A 26,179-nucleotide genomic window follows, 5' to 3' on the forward strand; every position below is an offset into this window, starting at 1 on the left:
GCTGGTTTACAAGCGTGCTGATGACCGTAGACACGTAAGGGGCGTGTTACGTAGTCGGTCACAGACGTAGCTTGTCTGTGTTGTTGGTTAGCAATATGTATGTATATGTAGAAAGCTAAAGTTAGCTAATTATCAATGAGATTTATCGAGAGGGCTCTCGTTGTGAGGGGATTTCTGATCCCACAACATTAACTGAAATCTAAACGTTCTGTAAATAGTTTCTGCCAAATATTAAATGCTGTGGGGCATTATTCAAATTTTAAAACGTATTTAAATAATACATTTTAGTATACAAATATCGTATTACATAATATTACTAAAGTTAATCCCCACCACGTTTTGTCATAAAATGATAATTTGAAGAAACTATCAGTGGAAAGCCTCAAGTCTCAACTGTACACGATCTGCTCTATTCAGTATGACACCTACTAATCTTACCTACTTTTGGCTTATAGGTGCTTTAAGTGGCACATTTTCACAGTTTTGTGGTCATCCCTGAATTAAAGTAAGTTTATGATTAGAGTTACAATCGTTCAGACAAACACACCTCTAAACTTTGTAAAATACATGCCAAACACTGGCCTTAATTAAAACCAAGAAGCAAGGAATGCAACTTCAGCCACGATCACGCACTCAGAGGTTTTGTAACAGCGCCCCCATTGGCAAGGCACGTTTGGCCCATTACAAACAACTGAACTTACTGTAATTTGAATGGCACTCTATTTCACCAATGACAAATCGCTTCGGTCGTGCCGTTGACTTCACGGCGTGTTGGCTGTGCTTGTCTGCTGGTGGGCGCGCCTTGGTTGGCCCTGGATTGTTTTCGTCATTTCTAGTAACTGGGCAAAATGCGTGCTTTTCGTTAACGTTGCTCGTTTGCCACTTACAAAGGATCAAGGGTTTCCACAATCGGATATTTGCTTCTCAGTTATTACGTTGAGTGGATCAGTTTAAAAAAGGCTCACACACCGCCCCAGATTCTGCCACGGAAGAAGAGACACGAAACCGTGTATGGTGATGGGCGGCGAATAGAAGTACCTTATGCTGAGCTGGGGAGCCGAGGTCTCAGTTCAGACCGGGCCACTGCCTGAGTTGCACCCGACAGCGGGGATCTGGACCACATAGCGAGCTATTTCTAGCTAGCTGGCCAGGCAGTCTGTGTTTCTTTGTCTACACGCGGCAGGGCAGACAGCGTACCCATTCAGATCGGATATAGGCTTCGGCTACGCTAGCCAACGTTACCTAGCTGCTCGTATACGCTTGGATACAGCGGCTTTGTTTGAAACGATTTGTTTTTATTCTTTCTAGATACGCAAGAGTGTGATTGTTGAAATAGCAAGCTACCAACGCTAGGGAATTCCATCCAACTAAAATTTGAGAATATCCTTTATTTTTTGCATGTCACTTTTCCTGAGACTTTTGATTTTAGAAATTTGTTGTTAGCCATGTCGCTCCACGGCAAAAGGAAAGAGATCTACAAATACGAGGCGCCATGGACGGTATATGCAATGAACTGGAGTGTCCGCCCAGACAAGCGTTTCCGTCTTGCTCTTGGCAGTTTTGTCGAGGAGTACAACAACAAGGTGAGCAGATTGTTCATGTTAACATGCCTTCCTAGACTGGCTACTTTCCTAATGTTAACTATAGCTATACGTGTGACCTTTTCAGATAGCTAGCCAGCTAGTCTAGGTGCTGAATTGGTTGGGTGGCTAACTATGTCAGTTCATCTGACTTGGAAGGTGGCTAGCTATCTTTTTGCTAAAATAGCAAGCCAGTTTGCTATGGAACAGAACGACACAAATACAGCTAGACTAAATACAGTTAGGTAGAGTAACTAGTCACGACTAAAACAACTAGGCAGGCTAGCCACTAGGGGTCAATGATGTAGTCCAAACAAAACTTGCTCCAACGGTGACCTCACAGGTAGCCAGCTAGTTTCGACTCCTCCAAGATGTGTTGTTAGCAAGAAAATAAATTTAAGGGACACGCTGAATAATCGTGCTGTCAAACTGTTAGATTTACAGTGGCTGTGCAATGTTGGCTGTCTTTGGTTTCAGGTGCAGCTTGTGGGTCTGGAAGAGGAGAGTTCGGAATTTATTTGCCGGAACACCTTTGACCACCCTTACCCCACCACCAAGATTATGTGGGTCCCTGACACCAAGGGAGTGTACCCTGACCTGCTTGCAACCAGTGGAGACTACCTGCGCATCTGGAGGGTAGGCACTTGCTCTGGCCATTTACCTGTATACCAGTGTGTTGTACTGTGTGTCTTAACGTCCGTTGAGCGCTGAGATTTCCCACACTCCTCTAAGCTGCAGGCTGTTACAGCATGTCTGGCTCTCTCCCAGGTCAGCGACACTGAGACCCGGTTGGAGTGTCTTCTCAACAACAACAAGAACTCTGACTTCTGTGCGCCACTCACCTCCTTCGACTGGAACGAGGTGGACCCCAATCTGCTGGGTGAGAGGCACACCTGTTTTTCTTGGCCAGACTGCAGGAAAGGTTGTGCAAATTGAGCAGAAGAGGGGGGTTTTGATGTCTGGTGCTGATCTGCCATCTTCTTGACAGGCACCTCCAGCATTGACACCACCTGTACGATATGGGGACTGGAGACAGGCCAGGTGTTGGGTCGGGTCAATCTAGTGTCGGGCCATGTGAAGACCCAGCTCATTGCCCACGACAAGGAGGTGAGGGGGAGTCTACTGAGCAACAGTAGGGGGAGATGGGGGAGGGCAGGTGAACTGCTCAAAGCGGAGACCAAGGTGTTATTTTACATCTTTAAAAATCATGTTGTCCAGCATGAGTGCTCCTCTGTCTGTACTTCCATGTGCTGAATGGCTGTCTGCATGTGTTCATATGTGAAATGTAACCGTGGCTCTGTTTGCGTGCAGGTCTATGACATTGCTTTCAGCCGGGCAGGGGGTGGCCGGGATATGTTTGCCTCTGTGGGAGCGGACGGTTCCGTGCGCATGTTTGACCTGAGGCACCTGGAGCACAGCACCATCATCTATGAAGACCCCCAGCACCACCCTCTGCTGCGCCTCTGCTGGAACAAGCAGGACCCTAATTACCTGGCCACTATGGCAATGGACGGCATGGAGGTCAGGCACTGTTTTACTGTGTTCCTCATTTATTGTTTTTATGTTTCTCCCCGTATCTAATGTCTCCTGTACTTAATTTACATCTGGCACTCACTGTTGTGTTTGTGGATAAGGTGGTGATTTTGGATGTCCGAGTGCCGTGCACCCCAGTTGCCAGGCTGAACAACCACCGGGCCTGTGTCAACGGCATCGCCTGGGCGCCCCACTCATCCTGCCACATCTGCACTGCAGGTAAGGCTCAGCTGGCTGACTGGTATTACAGCCTCACCCTGCTATTACTGTAACTGTCACAGCAGTAGTTGTTATTGGGACAATTATGAGGTTGAGTGCATTGAGACATAAGGCAACGAGTTTGCACTGTTATCAGGCTGATGTAATGATAATGTTTGGTATAGACAAACAGCAGTGAATGAAGGATACGGCCTCACTTCACTTGTGTGGCAAAGGCCACTAACACCTCTGGGTGCACTTGTTGGTACCACTCTGAGGTACTATGTGTTTTGATGCCTATCTGCTCCCCCGTCCCCCAGCGGATGACCATCAGGCCCTGATCTGGGACATCCAGCAGATGCCCAGAGCCATCGAGGACCCCATCCTGGCCTACACCGCCGAGGGGGAGATCAACAATGTCCAGTGGGCCTCCACGCAGCCTGACTGGATCGCCATCTGCTACAACAACTGCCTGGAGATCCTGCGGGTGTAATCCCCACCGCGGGGCAGGGCGCGGGGCAGCCAGGGGTAGGAAAAGTGGAGGATGGCAGGTCCAGAAACATGCTGGCAGAAAAGGAGTCGAACAGACAATGAACTTCTCATGCCACTGTGGTGAGGGAGTGGCATTGGGACTGGGGTGTGCTGGTCTGCTCTCACCTGTTCTTGACATAGGGCTGGCAGAAAGGGTTTGTCGTCGTGAACATTGGTATTTGCCTTGTATCTCATTCTGCTGGGTAAGTAGCAGGAAGCAACCCCATGAAGGATACCAGTTCTGGAGATCCAGGGCTGTTTTTGCAGTCTTACCAAGAAAATTGTCCTCTTGATCATGACTGTCAAATTTCTGGTCTTATTCAGCAGCACCCTGCAGTCAGAAAGGCTTTACTATCTAAAGGATGTTTCATCAATAAGCAAGACTGCATATTGCCACCAGAAGACTACTAAAAAGTGTAAGCTATGGGTAAACCCATATACCAATAATATATTGACCACATAATAGTGTTCAAAACTGGGAAAAATGCTGTATCAGATTTACGATAAGAAATGGAGATCCCATTGATATAAATGTGATTTCTTAGTTACTGTATGAAAAATGTTGTATACATGTTGGCTACATCCACTCCATTGACTGCAGTCTTAAATGGTCAGACGATAAAAACGCAGTCTCAGGTGTTGTACATTGGTAACATTTTGAATTTAGGCTTCTCTTCAGGGCTAGTTCCAGTGTGTTACAGAAGCCAACTTATCTCGCACACAAAATGTGAAATGTGAAAACATTTAGTCATTGCATCCTTTTACATTTGGTGTATTGCTAATAAAACCTTTGTGATTCCCCAGGGCAGACTAATGTTGCTGGTGTAAGAGAAACATGGTCCATTTTGATAGGCTTGAGGTGCGCCTGGAAATGACTGACTGCTAATGACCTCACTGAAGCCTGGTTTTAGTCTGTGGGAGCAAATCTGAATTCAGTCAACATGAACTGCACTGTGATAGTTATTTTTTGATCTACTGTACAATTCTGGAATAAAAAGCAGCAAGACACTAGATGAAATATTACCCCTTTCCATATTTCAGTGTGTAAGGAATATTAAGCAAGGTAAAGGGCACATTGGTTTTTATTCATTTTATCTGCATTGCAGCATTTGTTGAGGCTTAATCGTAAGAGCTTCCGTAACATCTTGAGGTCATTAGGTAAGGGGTGTTTCCATGCACAGCTCATTACCATAGCTTTATGACAGTTTTTTAAATCATCGGTAGAGTTTGCACAGGGAAATTGGAATATACCTGAGCCATCTATTTTGGGCATAGTGGTACCCACAGTGCAGTTAATGCAGTTAATTCCAGTGAACCAAATGTGTTACGCCTGGTTTGATGTGCAGATTGCCAGGCTGATTTTCAGGTTAAAGGTGTGCTTAAAGGGAATTGGTCAACCATAAGTACGTACAAATACAAAAATAATGGATTGTCTGTATGATTGTCTTGATTGGAAGAAACTGATCTCTACTTTATGGGCCCTCAGTACACAAATTTATATAAATTCGCATTAAATGTGACTGAAGTATAAAACGCAATGGAAATTTGAACGCTGAAGTATGAGTAGAGATCCCTTTTTTAGACACCTGCTACCAGTCAAGTGGGGTGGATACCAGGGCCTATATGGGAGACACATTTATTTTAAAATATTTCCGATGTTTTTAATATAAATTATAAAGGAGGTAGTGTAATATGTAAATATAAAACATGAGAGAAAGCAGGGAAGGGCTGGTTGCAGTGTGGGCGGGCTCAGTAATCTCTTCCTGTGACTAGAGAGCGTTCTTAGCCCTGCTTTATACCATGCGGCTCTCTCAGTGAGCTTGTCTGTGGCTGTCTCCTCGGTGCATGTGCCGCCTGTGCTATGCCAAAGTTGCCAGAAAGTGTCAGGACCTGGACCCTGGGAGCGCTCTCCATGACGACAGCGTTCCGGATGCAGAGAGAGTGCGGAAAACCGAAGTCCCATCCCAGACTGGAATACAGGACTGTGCCGGTCTCAGAGACGGACTTGTCCATCAGCGTGTGCTGAGAGTGAACAGCAGACATTGTGTGCATCAAACCTGCTTGTGTCAATGGGAGTGTTGTCTGTTTTGGCGCAAGAGACCTCCAGCGCTGTTCTGAAATGGACTTAAGTTGACCGAAAGGGGCCACATGCCCTCTTGCTGAAGCTCAGCAGGATACTCCCTCTTTCATTGCTTTACTTCTTTCCTGTCTGTTACCATTTGTATTTGAAGGTTAAACGCCCTTTCAGCATATTTGTACTGGGAGAAACATGAATTTATATTTTTGTTTTCCTGGGATCTTGGTAGAGCGACATTAATGCTTTCAATATTTAGATCTTTCTTGATTTTTTTCTGTATATTCCTTTATGTCCTGAGATGCAGTGTACCATGGTTGTTGTCCTTACCATTATTACTGCTGTTTTGGGTAAGGAGGTACTGAGTAATGATGGGGCTTGTGAATGAGAGATTTCCACAGATCAATTTCAACTGCAACAATCTTTGAAGAGGCAAACATTAAGTAATCTTCACCAATAGGATAAATACAGCAACAATAAACTTAACACACTAAATACTACAGAATATCCTGGATGCCGCAGTTAGGGGATGGGTCTACAGAGTACGACAGCTTTGTGCTCATCTCCTGTACACAAAGCATTTTCTCAAACTGCGGTATAGGCTCTCTGCTAAATTTAAATTTCATCAGGCCATTTATAAGCACAACATTACGTGAAAGTGTTTAAATGTTGTGCCCTGGAAGGGTAGGTATAGATGGTCCACTTTACAGGCTTCATTGATGAATTGATCAGAGCTTGAGACCCTCAAGTAACCCTTAGCAGTAGAATCACTGAGAGACTGTGTTGTCAGCCTCCAGGCTGGGATGTGTATGTTGTGTAGCATCCACACTCGCATATGTGATGTCATTTCTGCCACAGGCAACCCCCACTTAACCCACATCTCTGTCAGATTTGTGGCATTTCCTTCTCTCTCAAACAGTGTGCTTAAATAATGTGTAGTGGCTGTTTACTTACAACAGTGACTAAAGTTTTTCTTACAAGAATAAACTTGCATTGTTTTACTTACCATTACTTGTGGCCTGTTGAATGATTTTTCAGGTACGTTTTTGTAAGTACTAAACCTTTGGGGCAGGAGCCAGGTGAGCATTTTAGAAATAAACAGCATCTTGCATCTAGCAATGCAAAATTGTCCCCATTATAATAGCATTGTCTCTGGGCCATGAATGTACACAGACAATGACCTAGCCAAAGCAACAGAACCACTTATAAACAAAATGCACCCTCCCCGCAACAGCCAGAGACACTGTATTACACACTGGCATTGTGTGGGTTGGTTGCTTCCATGCGGCCCAGGACAAAGCAGCAGTAAAAGGATTAGTTCAGGTGATGGATTAGCGTACAAAACCATGTTTTCGGGCAAAGCCTAACAGTAGTTGCCCACTGCACAAAATCCTTCAATTTGCTCAGTGAGGCAGCCTACCTGTGTGAGTAAAAAACATGCCTCAGTCATGTTGGAAGTTGGACTAGGTAAGAGCATCTGCTAAATGCCTAAACGTAAATGAACACTGACACGTCCATCCGATTGAGTTGTTCGGGGCTAATCGAAGGCAGCTGTGATCCACAGAGTCCAGGTTTCCAGTTTTCGTTTTAATTTAACATAAGAGAACACGTTTTGGAAATAGCTGCTTTAGTTACCCACTTTTTAAAAGGACTTACAGTCAGTGCAGTGCAGTCAGTGCAGTGCAGAATACAGTATATACAGTTTATACATACACTATATACACACACACACATGCCTAGTTCCTAATAGGACCAGAGAAGAAAGAAGGATCTGTGCAGTTTTACAGTATCACATCACCGTGATAGCACAGGGGGCTTTATGATTACAGGGGAGGGCAAGTTTGTGATAGGAACTGGACAGATCTCCTGTCCACATGGGTGGTTCTGTTAGTGAAAACCAGACCACTTGACAGGAGACATAATCTTGTGATCCAGATTGGCTGTTCCTGAGAAACATGGCTTCTGATTGGACCAACCCCCTATCACCGCTCTGATTGTCTGTTGGTGCTCACAGCAGCACGGCAGACAGTTGGGGACATTCAATTCAGAGGGGGGGAGCCTGTCTGTGGTCCATATTTGCACAAGCCCAATGGAGATGCTCGCATTCAAAACGTGCAAAACCCATGTGCCTCCTTGCGCAACTTCTTTTGGAATGAGATTCAGACCTTAGGGACATACACAAAACATCAGGTTCATGGGAGTGTTTTGAGTGAAACCACTCTCAGCAGTGGCCATTTGGGGGGGGTTCTGCTTCTTATTAGACTGGCTGTTGGCTACTGAAGAGGGAGAGGAGCCCAGCCTCCATTGCACCGACTGTTGAGTCGGGCTGGGTGCACAACCCAGCTTCAGCTTCAATACAGTGCTGCAGTCGCCAGTGTGTGAGCGAGGATACCCCACTCCGCGGAGGTGGCCCGTGCTCTCCTGCAGCTGACGGGGGGGCAGGAGGGCAGGCAGTGTTCTACATCGCCGTCCCACCTCGCTTCCCCTACAGCACAGCGGGCTTCCTGTAGGGGGGAGCAGAGGGCATGAGAGCGGGTGCGGGGGTGCCAGGACAGGCTGAGCTGGGACGGGGCGGGGGGGCCTAGCTGCCGGGCAGGATGGGGTCCGACACGTGCCTCTGGATCTCGGCCAAGCCTGAGGAAGTCTCCAGGTTTTCGGGGAGGGAGGGGAAGCGCAGGCTGCTGCAGAGTCCGGGGGGCGCAATGGAGGCGAGGGGCTGCACCGGGCCGAGGCTGGGGGGGACGGCCGGCTCCATCTCGGGGGACATGGACATGGTTTCATCTGACGCCACAGTCAGGTGGATGCCGCTAGACAGGGAGTCCCGTGACTTGTGGTTGAACTTGTCCGAGTCTGGACTCTAATGAGGTGAAAAGGGAGAGGTTGGCTGTCAGAAGAGAACCTGCACTGCGCATTACATCACATTACTGCAGATGCTCTTATCCAGACTCTTATCCAGAGCAATTTACATAGGTTACAATTTTTTTACATGTTACCCATTTATACAGCCGGATATTTACTGAGGCAATTCTGGGTTAAGTACCTTGCCACAGGGTACAACAGCAGTGCCCCAGTGGGGAACTGAACCAGCAACCTTTCAGTTACAAGTCCTGCTCCTTATCACTATGCTACACTGCACTGTAACATCACTATAGTCTCTAAGTAGAGGTCACTGTCTGCTGTGACTTTTGTATTCTTCATGTAGGAATGGTGTTCCCTCTTCTGTCTGATTGCTCTCAGACTATAAGATGAAATTATAACCCTTCTGCAAATTCATCACCTCTCCTGCCGAGTTTGTGTAAAAGTGTGTGTGCGAATCTACCAGCATCCTGAGCACACGGGTGTGTACCTGCAGGGGCGAGGCCAGGCTGTCGATCTGCACAGGAGGGATGGGGCCCACGCTGTGGAGCACCTGCGCCCCCGTGCCGTACAGGGCAGAGGGGTGCGGCGGGTGGGTGCTGGGAGACACGGCGCTGTAGGCGGGGGGCACCGGGGCCATCTGCCTCTGGAGTAGCTGCAGAATTACGTTGATATCAGCTGTCATTCGCGTCTCCAATCTGGAGAGAGGGAAAAGGGAGCAGGGAGTGGGGTGAGCTGATTACAGGCCGACTCAGCAGAAGACTTAACTGTGCTGGTGTTCTCTTCATTAGCCCTTCTCTCTCCCCATCTCTTCCTCAATATTCTCCTTCTCCCTTTCCTCTCCTCCTCCTGCTTTCCTCCCCTCTTTTCTCAGCATTCTGTCGTGTCTTATTTTAGCTGCCTCACTTCCAATGCATTACATTACTGGTATTTAGCAGACGCTCTTAGCCAGAGCAACTTTGTTTTTACATGTTATTCATTTATCAGCAATTTTAGGTTAAGTACTTCCCCCAAGCAATTGTAGGTTAAGTACCTTTCCCAAGGGTACAGCAGTAGTGCCCCAGAGGGAATTGAAAGGGCAACCTTCTGGTTACGAGTCCTGCTCCTTACCACTATGCTATACTGCTGCCCTTCTGCTCAGTCCTATCTCTTTCTGTTGAAATGCTGTCATGTTCTTCCTCTCTCGCATTTCCTGCGTGGTCCTCTCTGTCCTCATTCCTCCCTGAAGCTCACCGGTTGAGCTGGGACTGCAGCAGCTCCAGGCGGGACTCCAGCTCGCTGGGGCGGTCCTCTGCACACGGGGGCGGGTGGTAGGTGGCCCGCACCGAGGACGAGCGCCGCTGGCTCTCCGAGAACTGGCTGGATCGGCGGTCGGGCCAGTACCCATACAGGCCAGGCATGCTGAGAGGGGCCGCTGCAGGGGGGAGAATAGGGGCGGGGGGAGTGCGTTTGAATGCCTGTGGCTTGGGGGAGCTACCGCACATAGAGCATTTCAGTCTCTCTGTACCTGCGTAAGGGTGGCCTCGGTCCAGGGGTCCCCCCATACCTGCTGGGGCACCGCTGGGGGGTAGCAGGCTGACCACGGCAGGGGGGTAGTCGCGGGTGTCGCCCCCGGGCGGATACAGCTCGCCCTTGCTGTGGCCCACAGGCTTCATCTCATCCTCGCTGGACTGGGAGCACGGGCTGGGGCTGCTGCACAGCTCATCCCAGTGGGAGTGCGGCACTGCCCCCCCATGGTTACCCAGGGTGGGGCATGGCTGGTCCGGGTAGGAGTCCTCCCGATCCATCCCATCTGCAAAGAGAGCCCGGGGAGAGGGAAAACATTTTAAATAACCAACAATCCACAAAAACCACCCTCATTTGTATGAGCAAACATTTTACAAGCAGAAATATTTACTGGATTCTATCTAGTGTAACCACGAGGTAAATTTAAATGATTCCACATGATGCCGGCTGGCTGAATTTGTAGATTGTTGGCTAACAGTCTGTCCACAAGACAAGACTGGAATTTAGAGTTGGAGCGGTCTCCAACAGTACTCTCTTATGAATAGGCACATTATGTATTCAGTATGCATTCCGGCTGTGGGGAAACATGGGTAAACATTAATTCCAGAGTTTTAAAATGTGAATAAACATACTTCTGCCATTAAAAGATTTATGACAGAATAACGGAACACAGTATGCCTGCTTGTGGAGCCAAGCAGGCAGAAGGAGATCCCAACCCACACACACACTCACCCGGCCTGTTGCGGCAGTGCAGGGAGTTTCTCCGGCGTCGCGGCCGGCGGTAGCCGCAGTCCGAGTCTTCGCTGGGGATCGGCTGGATAATTCGATCTGCCTGATGCACAGGAGCTTCAGTAACTTAGCAGCTAGGGGCATGCACACAAACTGGCCTGCTAACATACAGCAGTCGAGAGTACCATCTGGGGCATGCTGATGTGTGAGGATTTGTGAGATATGTCAGCGTACAGTACCAGTCAAAAGTTTGGACACACCTGATTAAGATGATGGGAAACATGCATTCAAAGACATTTTAATCTAAAGACTTGTGCTTAAAGGCTTGAATTTTTTAGACAAATATAAATCGTGAGGATGATGCCTATGTATGAATTTCTTTACAAAAAAATTTTAATTAAAAAAAATACTTTTAGGCTGTTCTGAAGAATCTAAAATATAAGACAATTTTGATTTGTTTATAACATTTTTTGGTCACGACAGAACAACACTGTTGTTTTATAGTTTTGATGTCTTCACTAGTATTCTAAAATGTGGAAGATGGTAAAAATAGTGTGGCCAAACTTTTGACTGGTACTGCAGGTACCAGTCAAAAGCTGGTGTGCGCCGGTGTGAACGTTTGTGGCTCTGCAGCATCCCCCACGGCAATGACACTCACATCTCGCAGGTTGAAGGTGATCTCCAGGTTGCTCCAGAAGTTGTCAGAGAAGTCAGGGTACATGTCCAGCACCTCCAGCAGGTCGTCCCTCAGGATCTTGTGCAGGTCGCAGTAGGTCAGCGCCCGCACATCTGAATTGGACTTGCCAGGTCTTGCGTAAAGACTGATGGGCTCACCAAAGATGTCATTTTTACCTGCAGCCCAGAGGCAGACAAGAAGGAGGGGGTAGAGAGGAAGAGAAAGGTACACACAAGAAGAAAACTTGAGATAATGTCAGTACAGAAGTGTATGAAGTGAACATACAAATACACAATGGTTCTAGTTAATCCAGATGATCAGTTGGTTATTTGGAAGATGATATGAAATATTTTTCTTACGTCAGAACCACCAGAGGGGGCTAAAGGACTTTTCTGTCGAACTTAATTTGCACAGATACATAGCACAAAGGTGTCTCACAAGTTGAAGACACATTCCCTTTACGTCAGTTAATCAGTGGTAGGATACTGTTTGTAACACTATGGTTACTATTGTTGACTTCAACTCTGATCCAGTGCAACAGTACAAAACACAAAACAGATCCCAGCGCAACCAGCAGGCATATCTGAACCTGATCCATCGATAATCAATGGAATTGTGTAATGACAGCGGATGAACACTTGTTTTCGAAGGTCCACAGACAGCGCTCAGCGTCGCCGGGGGAAGAGGAGGACAGCTCACCTAGTATGGCCACCACCACGTCATCGCGCAGGATCTCGATGGAGCCGCGGGAGATGAAGTAGAGGGCGGTGAGCACGTCGCCGTAGTGCACCAGGGTGTCGCCCGGCGGGGCGTGGGTGGTCTTGAAGCGCATGGCCAGGGCCCGCAGGCAGCCCTTGCTGGCCCCCCGGAAGGCCTTGCAGTTCTGCAGGAGGCTGCGGTTCAGGTGCAGGCAAATGTCCGCCTGCAGGCACTCCGGGAAGCCCTTCAGCACCTGCAGAAAGAGAGGAGGAGGAAAACAGATCATAAAGGTGTTGAAATAAAACATGAAATCATTTCATTATTGGCATTTAGCAGACGCTCTTACCCAAAGCAATTTACATCAGTTACAATGTTAGCCATTTATACAGCTGTATATTTTCTACTACATGTTCTACATATACGTCTACAAATTCTACTACAACTACATCAGCAGCAACTGAACAAAACATATTCACACTACATTTGTGTGTGAAGACCAGAATGTAACCATTACTTATGATTGGTTACTGTATGAACACAGCAGTAGAGAATCAGAGTCAGGGTTAAGCTTGTATGGTCATGCATCAGACTGCAGTGTGAATTCCTCAGGGACCGTGATTTTCAAAGCCCGTGGACTTGGACTATTATCACACCCATGGAAAAGAATGGCGGCGTTGTCTCTTGAGCTTGTTGGGAGTGATGTTGTGTATTGGTGAGCTGTGGCAGCAGCAGCCAGGAGTCCATGTGTTCCACGGGGTTCCGTGCAAAGCTGCCATTCGCTTGCTCTGCCCCCCAGGCTGATCAATCCACAGCCATGGCCCAGAGCCCGATGATGCAGATGTGTGGAGAGAGCCAAGCGGCCAGCGCTGCTTTGGGTTGTGATGGACTCCGCTCACATGGAATTGACAGGTGGCGTCTGCACTCTGATACGTCCTATTCCATTAGTGTTGCGCGGGTGACGGGCCTGTGATGCAGTCGGACTGCAGGAGGCCAGGACCTTGATCCCTTGCACGAGTGCAACAGGGGTGACCTTTTCTTCAACATATGGATGTGTAGATGATGAAAGCTTTATGTTTTTTGATTGGACACCCATTTTACAGTACACATCATCACTGGCTCACTATACATTTAATGCATGTTTTCCATAAGGAATACACCAAGAAGATCATCTTTATTTTCTGCTGTATAGTTCAACCTAAATCCATACTTTAGCAGTCCAAAGTATGTATGTTGGCATCAGAAAATATGTCTGTGCACGCATCTGTATGTGTGTGTGTGTTTGTGTGTGCGTGCATGCGTGCGTGCAGTGTGTGTGTGTTAAATACATGGTCAAAGTCTGGAGCTAGATTTTTCCTGTAAACGCAAAGAACTTGTCTGTGTTGCTACACTGGTGTAGCAATGCCCTACAGATAAACCACACCATATAAACACAGAGGACCAGCTGCTGTGGGAGAATCAGAGTCAGAGTTCAGACAGTAGGAAGCAGGGTTGGTGGGGTTAATGGTTAGAAAGACCAGAGTGGGTCAGTCGATGCCTCATGGCCCCCGGGTCACAGCACTGGCAGCTCCGTGTCCAGCAGACCGGGAGCTCAGCTGACTTGCAACAGAAGCCAGGAGTCAGACAGCTGGGATGGGTCTCTGCTCTGCATTTCCCAAAATTTTACATCAGAGGAATGATCACCCCTCCTCACTTTTGCCCCTGAATGAAGAATTGCTTGTGTATGTCTACCTGTAACTCCAGATCTTGGCATACAGCAAATGTACTTAAATATAATATAAAATGTACTTATCACTAAAATGAATATCCAGGTGACATTGTTGAACACAGAAACACTTCTCTGGCAAGACTGTTACCCTTTCACTAGCCAATAACATCAATGAGATGGTCAAACACAGAAATACAGTCAAAATGAGATGGCTAAACACACAGCTAGCGTGATTCTTTTAAGTGTTAGTACTCATTTCCATCAAATGGATGGATGAAAGAGAAGAAAGCAAACCTTTCATCAGCATTTTTGTTCTTTCAAATGCAGTTACTATATGACTTGCATGTGGATGTTTGTTGGTGCCCACGTCTCTACGCCGGTGCGAGGCACAGAGCCGCAGTCACCGCGTTCATGTCGATGTGGACGTGTGTTGGTGCCCGCATCTCTACGCCGGTGCAAGGCACAGAGCCGCACTCACCGCATTCATATCGATGCCGTTGGTGTAGGACCATGCGTGCTGGAAGTACTCCTCCAGCCGCTGCCGCAGACCCCCAGGGATCTGGTGGAAGCGGATGAACTCCTTGACCCGCAGCATCTGGGTGTGGTAACGCGCCGTGCCCGAGTACAGACGCTGGATGATGGCCGACACGTTCCCAAAGATGCTGGCATACATCAGAGCTGAGAGAGAGAGAGGGGGGAGTAGACATCAGACTAAAAACAGAAGATAGACAGAAAGTAGACTCAGAGGCGATCCAATCAATTATATATACACTGACACATGGGCCATATAAATATAATATTGAACACACTCACACAGAACACACAACAACTCAGTGACACACACACAAGTACGCATAAGTGATTTAATTTGATGCGCAGGTATGGTCAGATGAACAAGGGTCGTAGGTCAGTTACTTAAGAAACAGGACTGATGGCAGGAGGTGTGATTTTCAGTAAAGAGAGGGTTGTAGAAAGAGGTGAGTTATTTTTGAATGATGGGTTTGAGAAGAGGAGGTGAGTTATATGATGGAAGGGGGTGGAGTCTGTGCGGGAGAGGCTTACAGCCAATAAGCATGACGCAGATGGAGAAGATCTTCTCGGGGTTGGTGTTGGGCGAGACGTTCCCGAAGCCCACGCTGGTCAGGCTGCTGAAGGTGAAGTAGAGCGCCGTCACGTACTTGTCCTTAATGGAGGGGCCGGAGGCCAAGTCGCTGTCGTTGTAGCTCTTGCCGATCTGGTCAGCCAGGTTGTCCAGCCAGCCGATTTTCATGGCGCCAATGCCGGAGGATCCAGACCGCTCCACGTTGCCGATGGCATACCAGATGCAGGCCAGCCAGTGGGCGATGAGGGCGAAGGTGCACATGAGCAGGAAGAGCACCGCCGCGCCATACTCCGAGTAGCGGTCAAGCTTCCGCGCCACGCGCACCAATCGCAGAAGCCGGGCGGTCTTCAGCAGGCCTATCAGAGTGGTTGTCTGTGGCTGGGCAGGGAGGGGTAAGGTTAGGGCAAGGGGCATCAGAACCAATGAAGGGGAAAAGTGGAAGTATAGACATTTAAAAAAGAGAAGCCATTTCTGGTTGTTTGTAATTTATACTTTTGCATTGTCTGAACCAACTTATAGTACGGATGCCACCCTGGTGGCAGTGTATATTAGTGGTAAGGAGCAGAACGTGTAACTGAAAGGTTGGTAGTTCGATTACCCACTGGTACACTGCGACTGTACTTTTGGACAAGGTTACTTATCTTAGAATTGCCTCAGTATACAGTATATTGAGCTGTAAAAATGGATAACATAAAAACTGTAACATATTTAAATAGCTTTTGATAAAAGCGTCATTGCTACTGCAATGACACTGAACCCACTCAGGAGACATGGAGATGTGAATGTCATCCTCCAACACATACACACCCCTACTATGACTATTTTTATACACAAGTCCCACAGTGCACCAGGAAGCAAACGCTGTTGGAAGACAGGTGAAAAATCCTGGCACAATCTGAATAACTTGGCGCCCGATCAAGTCCCAGAGTGCCGAGAGCAGAGCAACGATGGGACCCTGCACAACCTTCCCACCCCAATCCATGGCAGAATAAAGCCAAACTGTCGAAGTGGACTGCCGGTCACTGTCGTCAAATGACCAAACCAGAGCCGTAGTGCGCAGCCTTTGCTCGAAACAAGTGTTTTTACTGTCTGAGCCAAATGGGAGAAAACTCATCTGTTTTAACAGCTCAGAGAAACTTAAAACTCAAAATTTTCTGTGAGGCAATGTTCCTGATACTGTTCTTATTACTGCTGTAATGATGTGGCATCAGTGCATGCTATCATCTCAGGGGGATGGGGAGCTTTAGAGCAGTTTAACTGCAGCCAGCAGGGGCTCCGCAGACTCCAAGGGCTCAGGCGGCACTGCCAGTCTGCACCCCACGCAAACCCTGTCAGAACACAGCCCATAAACACCCTGCCGAGCCAATGATTACTTCAGAAATGTTCCTGTTTCCTGTGGCGCTCACTCCCAAGTAAAAAGACATTTTGGTCCCCTGGTTCCCTGTAATTTCCACAACACCACCAACAATGCTCATGAATGACTATGGTTCAGTGGTGTCTGCCTACGCCCTAGAGCAAGGTCATTCATTTATTTGCCAGAGGATTGGTCTTTGTTTGATGCTAACTGCACAAGAAATCTATTAATTGGGTGCCAAAGTGAACTCAATCAACATATAAGGAGGCCACATCCTTAGCCAGAAGCCACAATCTTTTTCTTCATATATGGGTATAGAGAGAGGCTGGATTTGGCTAGTACGCAAATGGGAGGCCTCCTAAGAAAAACTGTGATCCTGCTGTAAGTGGGTCAACACCAACATGGTTATGATAGCCTTCCCGCTGGACCATGTCAAGACCAATGCCGTCTGCAGTGATGAGGACACTGTGTTGTTGGAAATTCTGTCAGGTTATCATTAAACTGAAGTATGGCCTTGCTGTCGTAATTCAAGTTTGTAAGTGACCAAGTTAAACTAGACAGTAATTGGATAATAATTCTTACCTACCTAAAATACCCATAAGGATACCCATGAGGACCAGGAACAACCATTGACCCTCAACCACAACTGATATGTGTTGAGCTTTCTCACTAGAAATGGTCAGTTGAGTGCTGCTCAATGGTGGTGGATGAAGTGAGAGGATATGAGAACCTCAGATGGAAGCTGCCATGTAAATGAAAGTCATTTTTGTTCTACTTGGCAGTTTTGGTGCTTCAGTTCCTCATAATATGTGCTGATCAGCTCTACAGTGGCTAATGTCCTTTCTCATCTCAGGCCCACTGTGGGGAAGACCCTTTCAGAAATTCCTATATCAAAGCCCACTCCACTTCAACACTCTTACTTTCCCTCCAGAATGAATTACCTCATTAACACAACACAACACAACACTCTTTTTAAAGACGTTACATTCATTTAACAGATGCTCTTATATAGAGCGACAAGCACAAAAAGAACAGAAGAGGACAGGCTGCTCATTCGCCCCTTCCCCGTCGCTCTCCTACCTCGTCAGAGCCGGAGCGGAAGATGAGCAGGTCGAAGGGGATGGCGGCCACGATGTCGATGAGGAACCAGCCCTTGAAGTAGTGCTGGGCGATGCGGCCCGGGTGGCTGACCACCTCGTCATTGTGGTTGACATAGGTGGTGCGGAAGTTGATGAGGATGTCGACGATGAACATGACGTCCACCACCAGGTCCACCACGTTGAGCGGGTTGCAGGTGTAGCCGCAGGTGCGCCGCCGCTGGTCCTCCTGCTCATTGAGGAGGAAGGCGGCCGAGTAGGGCGTGAAGACGGCCGTGTAGATGACCAGCAGGAGGATGATCCAGTCCCACACGGCCTTGAAGGGGCTGTAGTGCAGGATGGTCCACTTGTGGATGCGTGGCGCTTGGAGCTTATACTCAGGCAGCACGTCCGCCCCCAGGGACAGCACCTGAGGGGGAGTCACAAGCAAGGCAGACATGTAGCAGAAAACCATCAATCCATCCACAGCAAGGTTTTTTTTCCCTGTTTGCATGGTTCTAGCCTCATCCTTCAAGAAATCCTTACCCACAAGGAAAGCAGGCCTGGGACCAGGCCTAAAAGCAAGGGAAGGAATGCAGGAGAGACGTGTGCCTTTTCAAGACAGCAGAAACCAGGGCATCAAAACCAGTGCAGATAAATGTGCTCAAAATCTCATTCATACCTGTCCACATCATTAAATATGTAAGTTAGTAAGTCACTTTACTAAAGGTAGAATCTGAGGCAAATACAGATATAAGTTTATATCGAGAGGACAGTCACAGGACTACCTAACCCTAGCCCTAAATTTCACAGCATTGTTTATGCAGCATTAAGCCCGCCTCTATTGTGTCTGCTGAAATGACAACATATGGGGCAAAACTTTGCTTTCAAGATTTGCTAAATAAAGAATACATGCTTCAGTGAAAAGCCCCCATCCTGTTGTGAGGCAATTTGAATGGCCAAATATTATCCAACAGTCATTACAATACTAACCCAGCAGATGACACTGCAGGGAAGCTCCCATGATGCTTTGGAGGAAATGGAAACACTGAAGAACTAAAGTACTGAAATTTCAGATCCACATCTTGAGGCCAACATGATCAGCTCCAGGACTGGACTTCAATTTATACACTGCCACTTTAGAAGTACAAATAGCTGGGGCCAGCACAGACATGAATGCTTTCAGGGTAAGGTAGAGACAGCATTTCCTTCCCTCAGACAAAACCATCCAGTTTTGGGGGCTCCACAAGAAAGACAAAGCAACAGATTATGAAGGAATTAATAATCTGTAAGAATGCTGTTTGAAGACAAGAGGGCAGAGATAAAAACAATGACAAAAAAAATCACATTTCCTCCTGCACTTCCCTCACTTATTACATTTAGAAGAGAAACAAAATAGCTGTTTTCAATGCATATTAGGGAAAGCCTTTAAAATTTATTTTATCCTCGTTGCACAAAATTAACGCAGTGATGTGTGTATCTTGTACATATACTGTATGTGTACCCATGAGAGATGGTAAGGTTATTGTGAGGACCAAGATACATACAGAGTGACAGTGTGCAAGACCACATTGCAATACAATACGAGCTACATATGCACTAGTAATTCCCACTTCATTCACCTAATTGAACAGACTGGTGTCTGGAATGACATTTGTTCTTGCAGAGTTTAATAAAGGATAACCTGCTCACTTCAGATCTGTGGATGTCATTCCAAGGGTAACAAAGCGACAGGGTATTCAATATTCAATTTAGCACGTTAATAAACAACTTTACTTACGCAATGTTTTTCTTTAATCAGAGCTTGAAAGACCAGACATGTCATTTCAAAATAAGAGGTCAGCCTTTACATTTCAGAGCAGGTTGTTTGTTGAGAAAAAATTTAAACTAAAATCTTTTAATGGAAGACCATCCTAACCAGAAAATTACATAGCAAGGTTTCTTTCGATATTAAGCATTTTACTATAACATATATATTTTATTTTGATATTTTAGTTAAGTCTAAAGTCACCTTGATTGCAAATTAAGGTGAATGAGTGTACTGTATTTCATGTTCAATAGAACTGTTGATGAAGGAGCAACGGATTTCTTCAAGAGGTCTGAGCAAACAGAAGTCCAATATTTCTAGTCTAGCTATTCAAATGAATGTCAAGTTGGGTGTTTTATAGACAGAGGATTAAAAAAAGTAAAGGAGGGAGGTGCTTAAAAATGGGGCTCGGTCCACGAGGTGTAACACAATGAGCACAGACTCCCTCAGGTCTCCTTTACTCAAAGCCTGTTGTTCGATAACCTCTGATTTTCTCTGGACAGCCTCTACCAGACTATCCTGGCTGCAGTTAGCCTTCGTCACTGCCACGTCACCAACAGGAACAACAAAGGCTATGAAGCCCAGAATTTTCCATTAGCTGTCCCGACTGTTTCACAGATCAATCAGTGTTAATTTGTAGGGCAGAGTGTGTGTGTGTGCGTTGTGCGTGCGCGCGCATGTGTGTGTGTGTGTGTGTGTGTGTGTGTGTGAGGGAGAGCCAGAGTGTGAAAAAGAGAATGCACCATGCATCTAAAGACACCACAGCACTGCACAACGATAATGACAGAACTACCAATATAACAAGACTCACAAACATGGTCTATCTAGGTATAAAATGTTCTATCAATGAAGAAAGAACAACAGCGAGAGGAAAAGGGTGGCAAAGACAAACAGATAAATGAGAGATGGATAAAATGATGGATAAAAGTGACAGGTGTACAATGGCACATGGACTAGAAACAGGCTGACCATGACTTATACCTGTGCTCCTTGTTAAATAACATCTGTGACACAAGTGTCACACATTAACACTATCATATATCCATTCACGTTAAATGCATGACATTAATCTCCATGTTTCTCACAGGGAAAGAATGAAGTGAATACAGATAATTTCATTGAATTACTATTATAAAAGGGTCACAACTTGGTTTTGAATGTAGCATTGGCACTCCCTGCAACATAAGAGTCATTAACTCTAGTTGTCAAAAGTTATGTTTCTCCAAAGTTACTGTAGTTATTTTTAATTTAACATAGAGAATCTTTGTGGACCTTACTAAAATCACCATCTTGCATATTTGGAAATTTTATGGAAAGCTAAAATGACTGATGTTACAGTACTGCATTGACAGAAGAAGTGACCAGAACTGTTTTTAACCAATCATGAATCATCAATCATGAAGAGTCAAGAGTAATGCTGTCTAGCCATCATCTCTCTGCGCCAAACCTCTATTGTTCAGCTGCTGTATAACAAAGACACTGTTGTTGACGTGAACAATATTTCTTAAGTAGCAACACAAAAGACCTCACTGCTTCTCTGTCCCTGAAAAAGACAACACAAAGCACAGGAGATGTTCAGTGATGTGTCTTCAGTGATAACTCATACTGACCGGAATCATGATCAGAGCCTCCATGTCCAAGTTTTGTAAAGTGCCCTGCTCCCTGCTACAGCAGCCCAGCCTGTCCTTGAGTGCCCCAAGCAGACTGTACTCCTCCTCCCGGAACAAAAACCTCCTCTTTTGCTCCATCTACCCCGCAGTCTACAGTTCAACAGCAAGCGATGGCTGTGGGGTCTCTGCAGACCTCTCTGCTGGTGATCAGTGGCAGTTCTCCTACCAGTTCTGGAAACCAGTTCTCTCACCACTCACCCTGTCTACCCCCCCTAAGTCTGAGGCTCTTTTATAGGGCCCTCCGTGACTCACCTGGCATGTGACTTTCTCTCTGCCAATGGATAAATAGGTTAATTGCCACCGATTTACCAACAAATCGGAAAAAAAAGAAACAAGAACAAGGCCGATTCTAAACCATTTCCATTAGTACAGAGAGTGATGGAGAGGGGGGGGGGGGAGGGAGAGAGATGGAGAGGGAGAGAGAGTCTAGTTGTAGGTGAAGCTGTCTGTGTGAGAAGTAATACACTCAAATCTGGACAAGGAGATTACTAGAATGAGACCTCAGAATGAGTCTGACCTATCCACTTTTGATTGTTGGATATTTGTGCTGTCAATTCCACCCCAGTAGGGATGTGCGCTAGAATTATTCCATCATTGACATAGTACTCTGTTTTCCCTGTATTGGGATGTGGCTGGAGGGGACGGTGTTCTCTGCATTCTAGTAAAGGTTATAAGTCAAAAATCTGATATGAATAAAAAAAGAACATCCACAGCAGTTTGTGCATGTGTTTAAACGAAACAGAAACGGTTTCTTTGACTATTAGTAGTTTTATCATAAGAGCAGGAAGGTGCATTAAAGTTCACTCTATCACTGCATCTTTGGACAGACCGCCTGAAAACAGATTTTAAGAATAATGCTCTTCCTGCTGGGGCAATCTTTCTTGTTCTCATGGTGACCATATAGAGCAAGAGTGAGACATGTAAGCAGGGTAGAAAGAGAAACCAGAACTAGGAAAATGAAAGTGACACTTAGGTTCTCCTCTATTCCTCCTTTTACCACATCTTTTTATTTTGATCATTGATCATTTGATCACAATGATCACACTCCCAAACCCGCACAAGGCTTCACTAATGGCTACTCACTGTCCAGAGAGAAAGCTGTGACATGGAAAAGTCAGTGAGAAATCCTAAGCCTCTTTGAAGCTATCATACACCTGTGTTTGTATGAGCTTCCAGTGCACTGGTCACTGCATCCCAATGCAATGGAGTGCTGATATAGAACAGATTACAAGGACTGCTTCAGATATTTACGAGCAAAGGAAAAGTAGCCATGTGTTGCTAAATGTCATTTGCTGTCACTGTCCTCACTGATGGATCCTCCACACAACTGTGCCCCAGGGCACTTCCAGTACTGAGATCACCGCAAGCTCTGAGACTGCTAGCTCCCCCTGCAGGACACTGTGCCGTGAGAGTACACACAGAGCCTGTGGAGGTGGGGAGAACGTTTATATGCACTAGTAGAAATTCAGGAGTCCCTCTGCAGCCACTCATACACACAGAGATACACAAATGCATACATGCAAATCCTCATAAACTCATTAACACGTACACAAATATGCTTGTGCATATGCTCACAACTTCATTAATACAGGCACACACACAACTACATACTTGTACATGCTCACAAACTCATTAATATACACACACACATATGCAAGCACACACGTGCACATCAACAAATGCAAAGGTACACATTCCCAAAAATTCATTAGCACACAAAAGCACACATACACATGCACACAAACTCAGTATGATATAGACAGGCACACACAAATACATACTTACATTAATACATATTAACAAATTAATATACACGGCGTGATATAAACTCAATATCACACACACATACAACTGCATACATACACAGAGACACAAACTCACATGCACACACACACAAACAAACATATAATTCTGCATACAAAGTTAGTAATCCACAAGTAATCTCAGTAATTTACAAAACTGTTCTGTAGTTAACATTTTCACTGAACTCTCATCTTACTGTTTAACATGTCAATACATAGAGCCTTTGATGAAGTGAAACTGCAACAAACTGTGCTTAAATATAAAACATCAGGAATTATACATCCAAACATTTTTGAAGGGCTACTGTCAACCTCTTGAAGAAATATTACATTTATAGAACACAAAATTATACTGAATGTTCTATACAAACCTCACATCATCCACGTTATATTGTAAATCATTGTAAGTTAGCTGCAGTCTAACTTCACTTTCACGTCACTTCTCACAGGAAATGCTATTATTTCTGTTGTTTCTGTTGCATTAAGCAGGAAACCAAATTATCTGTTGATATAAAATACTGTACTGTATTTTCCCATTTCATATTAACTTAAAAAACACAACAGTCTCCCACTTAGCTAATTTCAAACAGGCAAAACATACTGCCGTTGCAACCATGAGCATTAAAATGTATAGCGATCGTTTCAAGATTGACTGTATTGCATTAAAAAAGGTCAACTTCTATATGACATTCAGGTAACTTTAGAAACAGCCTGGCCAGAGCCCTCTCAGTCCTGTCCACCAACAACAACCTGATTGATCAGAGAGATGAGAAAGACTGAAGGACAACCGCAAAAACAACCGACGGTCAAACCGCAGCACCAAATCGCCTTCCTGCCACTGTAGCATCATGAGCTCTCAGGCCACTTGGAACAATGGGAAACATGAAGACTGTGACAATCACTAAGGTGTGCACAGGTGAGGTGCAGAGAAAGAGACAGAGAGAAGCAGTGAGAAAAAAGAGAGAGAGAGAGAAAGGCAGACAGAAGAAAAGAATGACATTGAAAGAGCTATAGCATGGAATACTCACGGGTTTAAGTTTCTGTTTGAAGCTCATGCCTGAGGTGTGTCTCTGGGAGAGAACGGGAATGCACTAACAGAGGAGAGGGTTCACGCTGGCAAACACCGCCCTCTTTCTCCCCCCTTCCGTCCAGCCCTTCCTACACACACACTCTCATCCATGCTAACAGCGCTACTACAGTACTCATGCTGGCTCTAGTGCATACGCACACACTAACTCGAATGCCAAATCAAGGACCTAACTGCTAACTCATACAACTTACATAAAACATACACATCCTAAAATTAACTCACTTACATTCACATAAACATGTTGGGAAAAAAAAAAAAAACTCCTTGAAACATATCCAAGATTCCACACAACCATGCACATGCACAACAAATATTATTTACCACAAACATATACTGGAGGGCAGTTTTCTACCCAACATGCAGGAATCAAACATTCAGGTAAGCCCGTTTATGAAATAATAATAACTGACCGAGCAACATCAAATAGGTTTGACACAGAGTGCTAATCCAAACCCAGAATGATTAGAGAACACACAAAGAGGCTTGTCACTCATGCAAAACACAAAGTACACCACAATGTACTGTATGTACGTTCCGTCATGTCCCTGTCTTGAAAGCAGCAAACAGAAGCATAGCTATGAGAGTATTGATACAGAGCACATGCACAGCTCTTAATGATCAATACCTGCTGGAATGCACCCAATCAAAGCTCTGCTGGGTCCCACACAAGCAACAGTGCAAATACATCCATTCCCCCGGGTCTCCCTGCACCCAAACACAGAGCCAAGCTCAGCAGCTCACTGCCGTTTTATTAGCTACTCAATCAATGCAAAGCAAACCTTTATCATCTCAGGTGTCCTGTCTTTGGGTCCGTGTTAATATTCGTTACTCTTCCACGAACTGTTACACAGCCTTGTCACATAATGTACTACATGTTATGGAGACTAATCAATGACAGAAGATCAATAGCGGGGATTATTTTTTTCTTTTTGCGAAGCGCCAATCGAAACCCAATTACAGAAGTGGGAATAACCAAGGATTTAGTGTAATGAGAAATAAAGGCTGCATATGCTGCACATGCTTTACGCTAATATTCTCTGTTTCAGTGGAGAAATGGTGCACTGCTTGGATTCTGACCTGGCACAAAACAGAAGATAGACCACTGCTCTAAGATCAGAAAGAATCAGAGTAAGGTAAACTTAAGCTGCCCATCAGAACAGACTGACCTACTGAATGCTCTCCTAATCCTGGTCTAACCCAGTTCTTTATAGTGATAAGGTACATAATGACTGAAGGGGCAGGTTTTGTGAGAAAGTCCTCCGTTGAGGACTTTCTCACAAAAAACGTTAGTTAAAAGGGCCCTTCAAATGTGGCTGGAGTACGATGTACTCTTAAAAGCATTAAAAACAGAAGCTGCTAGTTCACCCTGTCAGACCCCAGTGCAGGAGGCAAGGTTTCTCCCCTGTCGACGGCAGGCTGAGGGGGTGTTGTGGGGGGAGGGGGAGTGGCCCAGAGAAGAGGCAGATACGGGGACAGAGAGGTGTGGGAGCGCTGCAGAGGAAGAGGACATTAGCTAGCAAGTGTGAGCGGCAGTGTGCGGCCCAGCTGCGCACAGCACGAGGGATCCCGTCCACTTTTGCCCTTTGCTTCCATTAGCCCTGGCTGCCAAGGTCACCGGACAATGCCAGGCACCGGAGAGGGCGCTCGATACCCCCGCCGGTGCTCCGCCCTGGCACTGCGTTTCGTAACCTCCTTCCCTCCGCCCCGCTGGAAGCGCCGCACGCTACAGTACGACATGGCTACCCTGATAGCCAGCAGAGGGTGCTGCTGGGGCAGTTCTGTCACCTCTCTGGCCACTTACAGAAGTGGAAACGTGATTACGTCAATGATCAGTCACTAGGCTTGATACGGTTGTCTAAATTATCCACATACACCGGACAGAGGCTCTTTGAGGAATATGTAATACAGGAACACAGTTACAATTTAGAGCTAGGACAAGACATTCACAATCTATTTCCACAAATCAATCCACTCATGTGGACCAATAGAAATATGAGTAACATTTTAAACATGTAAATGATAAATATCATCCTTAGATTAATGGATGATGAACTTTGCATTGATGTTCCCAACAGGCTGAGTCACAATCAAAGATGGATGAAGGTAGTTCCACTGGGACAGCCTGTGGTGCATTCCAGGCCATCTGCAGTGACTAAACTGAGACTGAGCTTCACTCAGAGAAAGCCCCCTA

General features: G+C 46.0%; 2 protein-coding genes across 2 annotated transcripts in view; one reads left to right on the forward strand and one right to left on the reverse strand.

The window, feature by feature from the left end:
• The first annotated feature begins 801 nt into the window (after window positions 1-801).
• On the forward strand, window positions 802-6,822 carry LOC118795179 (DDB1- and CUL4-associated factor 7). The gene is made up of 7 exons (XM_036553570.1): window positions 802-1,583; window positions 2,058-2,216; window positions 2,349-2,460; window positions 2,569-2,687; window positions 2,892-3,101; window positions 3,215-3,332; window positions 3,632-6,822. The coding sequence occupies exons 1-7, from the start codon at window positions 1,446-1,448 to the stop codon at window positions 3,802-3,804; spliced, it is 1,029 nt and encodes a 342-aa protein (XP_036409463.1). The 5' UTR covers window positions 802-1,445; the 3' UTR covers window positions 3,805-6,822.
• Window positions 6,823-8,497: 1,675 nt separating this feature from the next.
• kcnh6a (potassium voltage-gated channel, subfamily H (eag-related), member 6a) overlaps window positions 8,498-26,179 on the reverse strand; it is a 29,502-nt gene continuing 11,820 nt past the window's right edge. The window contains exons 7-16 of the mRNA XM_036552466.1: window positions 17,624-18,049; window positions 15,150-15,567; window positions 14,566-14,765; window positions 12,383-12,635; window positions 11,666-11,859; window positions 11,011-11,110; window positions 10,280-10,564; window positions 10,006-10,186; window positions 9,263-9,470; window positions 8,498-8,773 (exon numbers count right to left, since the gene is read on the reverse strand). Coding sequence (XP_036408359.1) covers window positions 8,498-8,773; window positions 9,263-9,470; window positions 10,006-10,186; window positions 10,280-10,564; window positions 11,011-11,110; window positions 11,666-11,859; window positions 12,383-12,635; window positions 14,566-14,765; window positions 15,150-15,567; window positions 17,624-18,049 — 2,541 coding nt within the window. The remainder of the gene's footprint in view (window positions 8,774-9,262; window positions 9,471-10,005; window positions 10,187-10,279; window positions 10,565-11,010; window positions 11,111-11,665; window positions 11,860-12,382; window positions 12,636-14,565; window positions 14,766-15,149; window positions 15,568-17,623; window positions 18,050-26,179) is intronic.

This window comes from Megalops cyprinoides, chromosome 19 (genome assembly GCF_013368585.1).
Source record: "Megalops cyprinoides isolate fMegCyp1 chromosome 19, fMegCyp1.pri, whole genome shotgun sequence".
NCBI lineage: Eukaryota > Metazoa > Chordata > Actinopteri > Elopiformes > Megalopidae > Megalops > Megalops cyprinoides.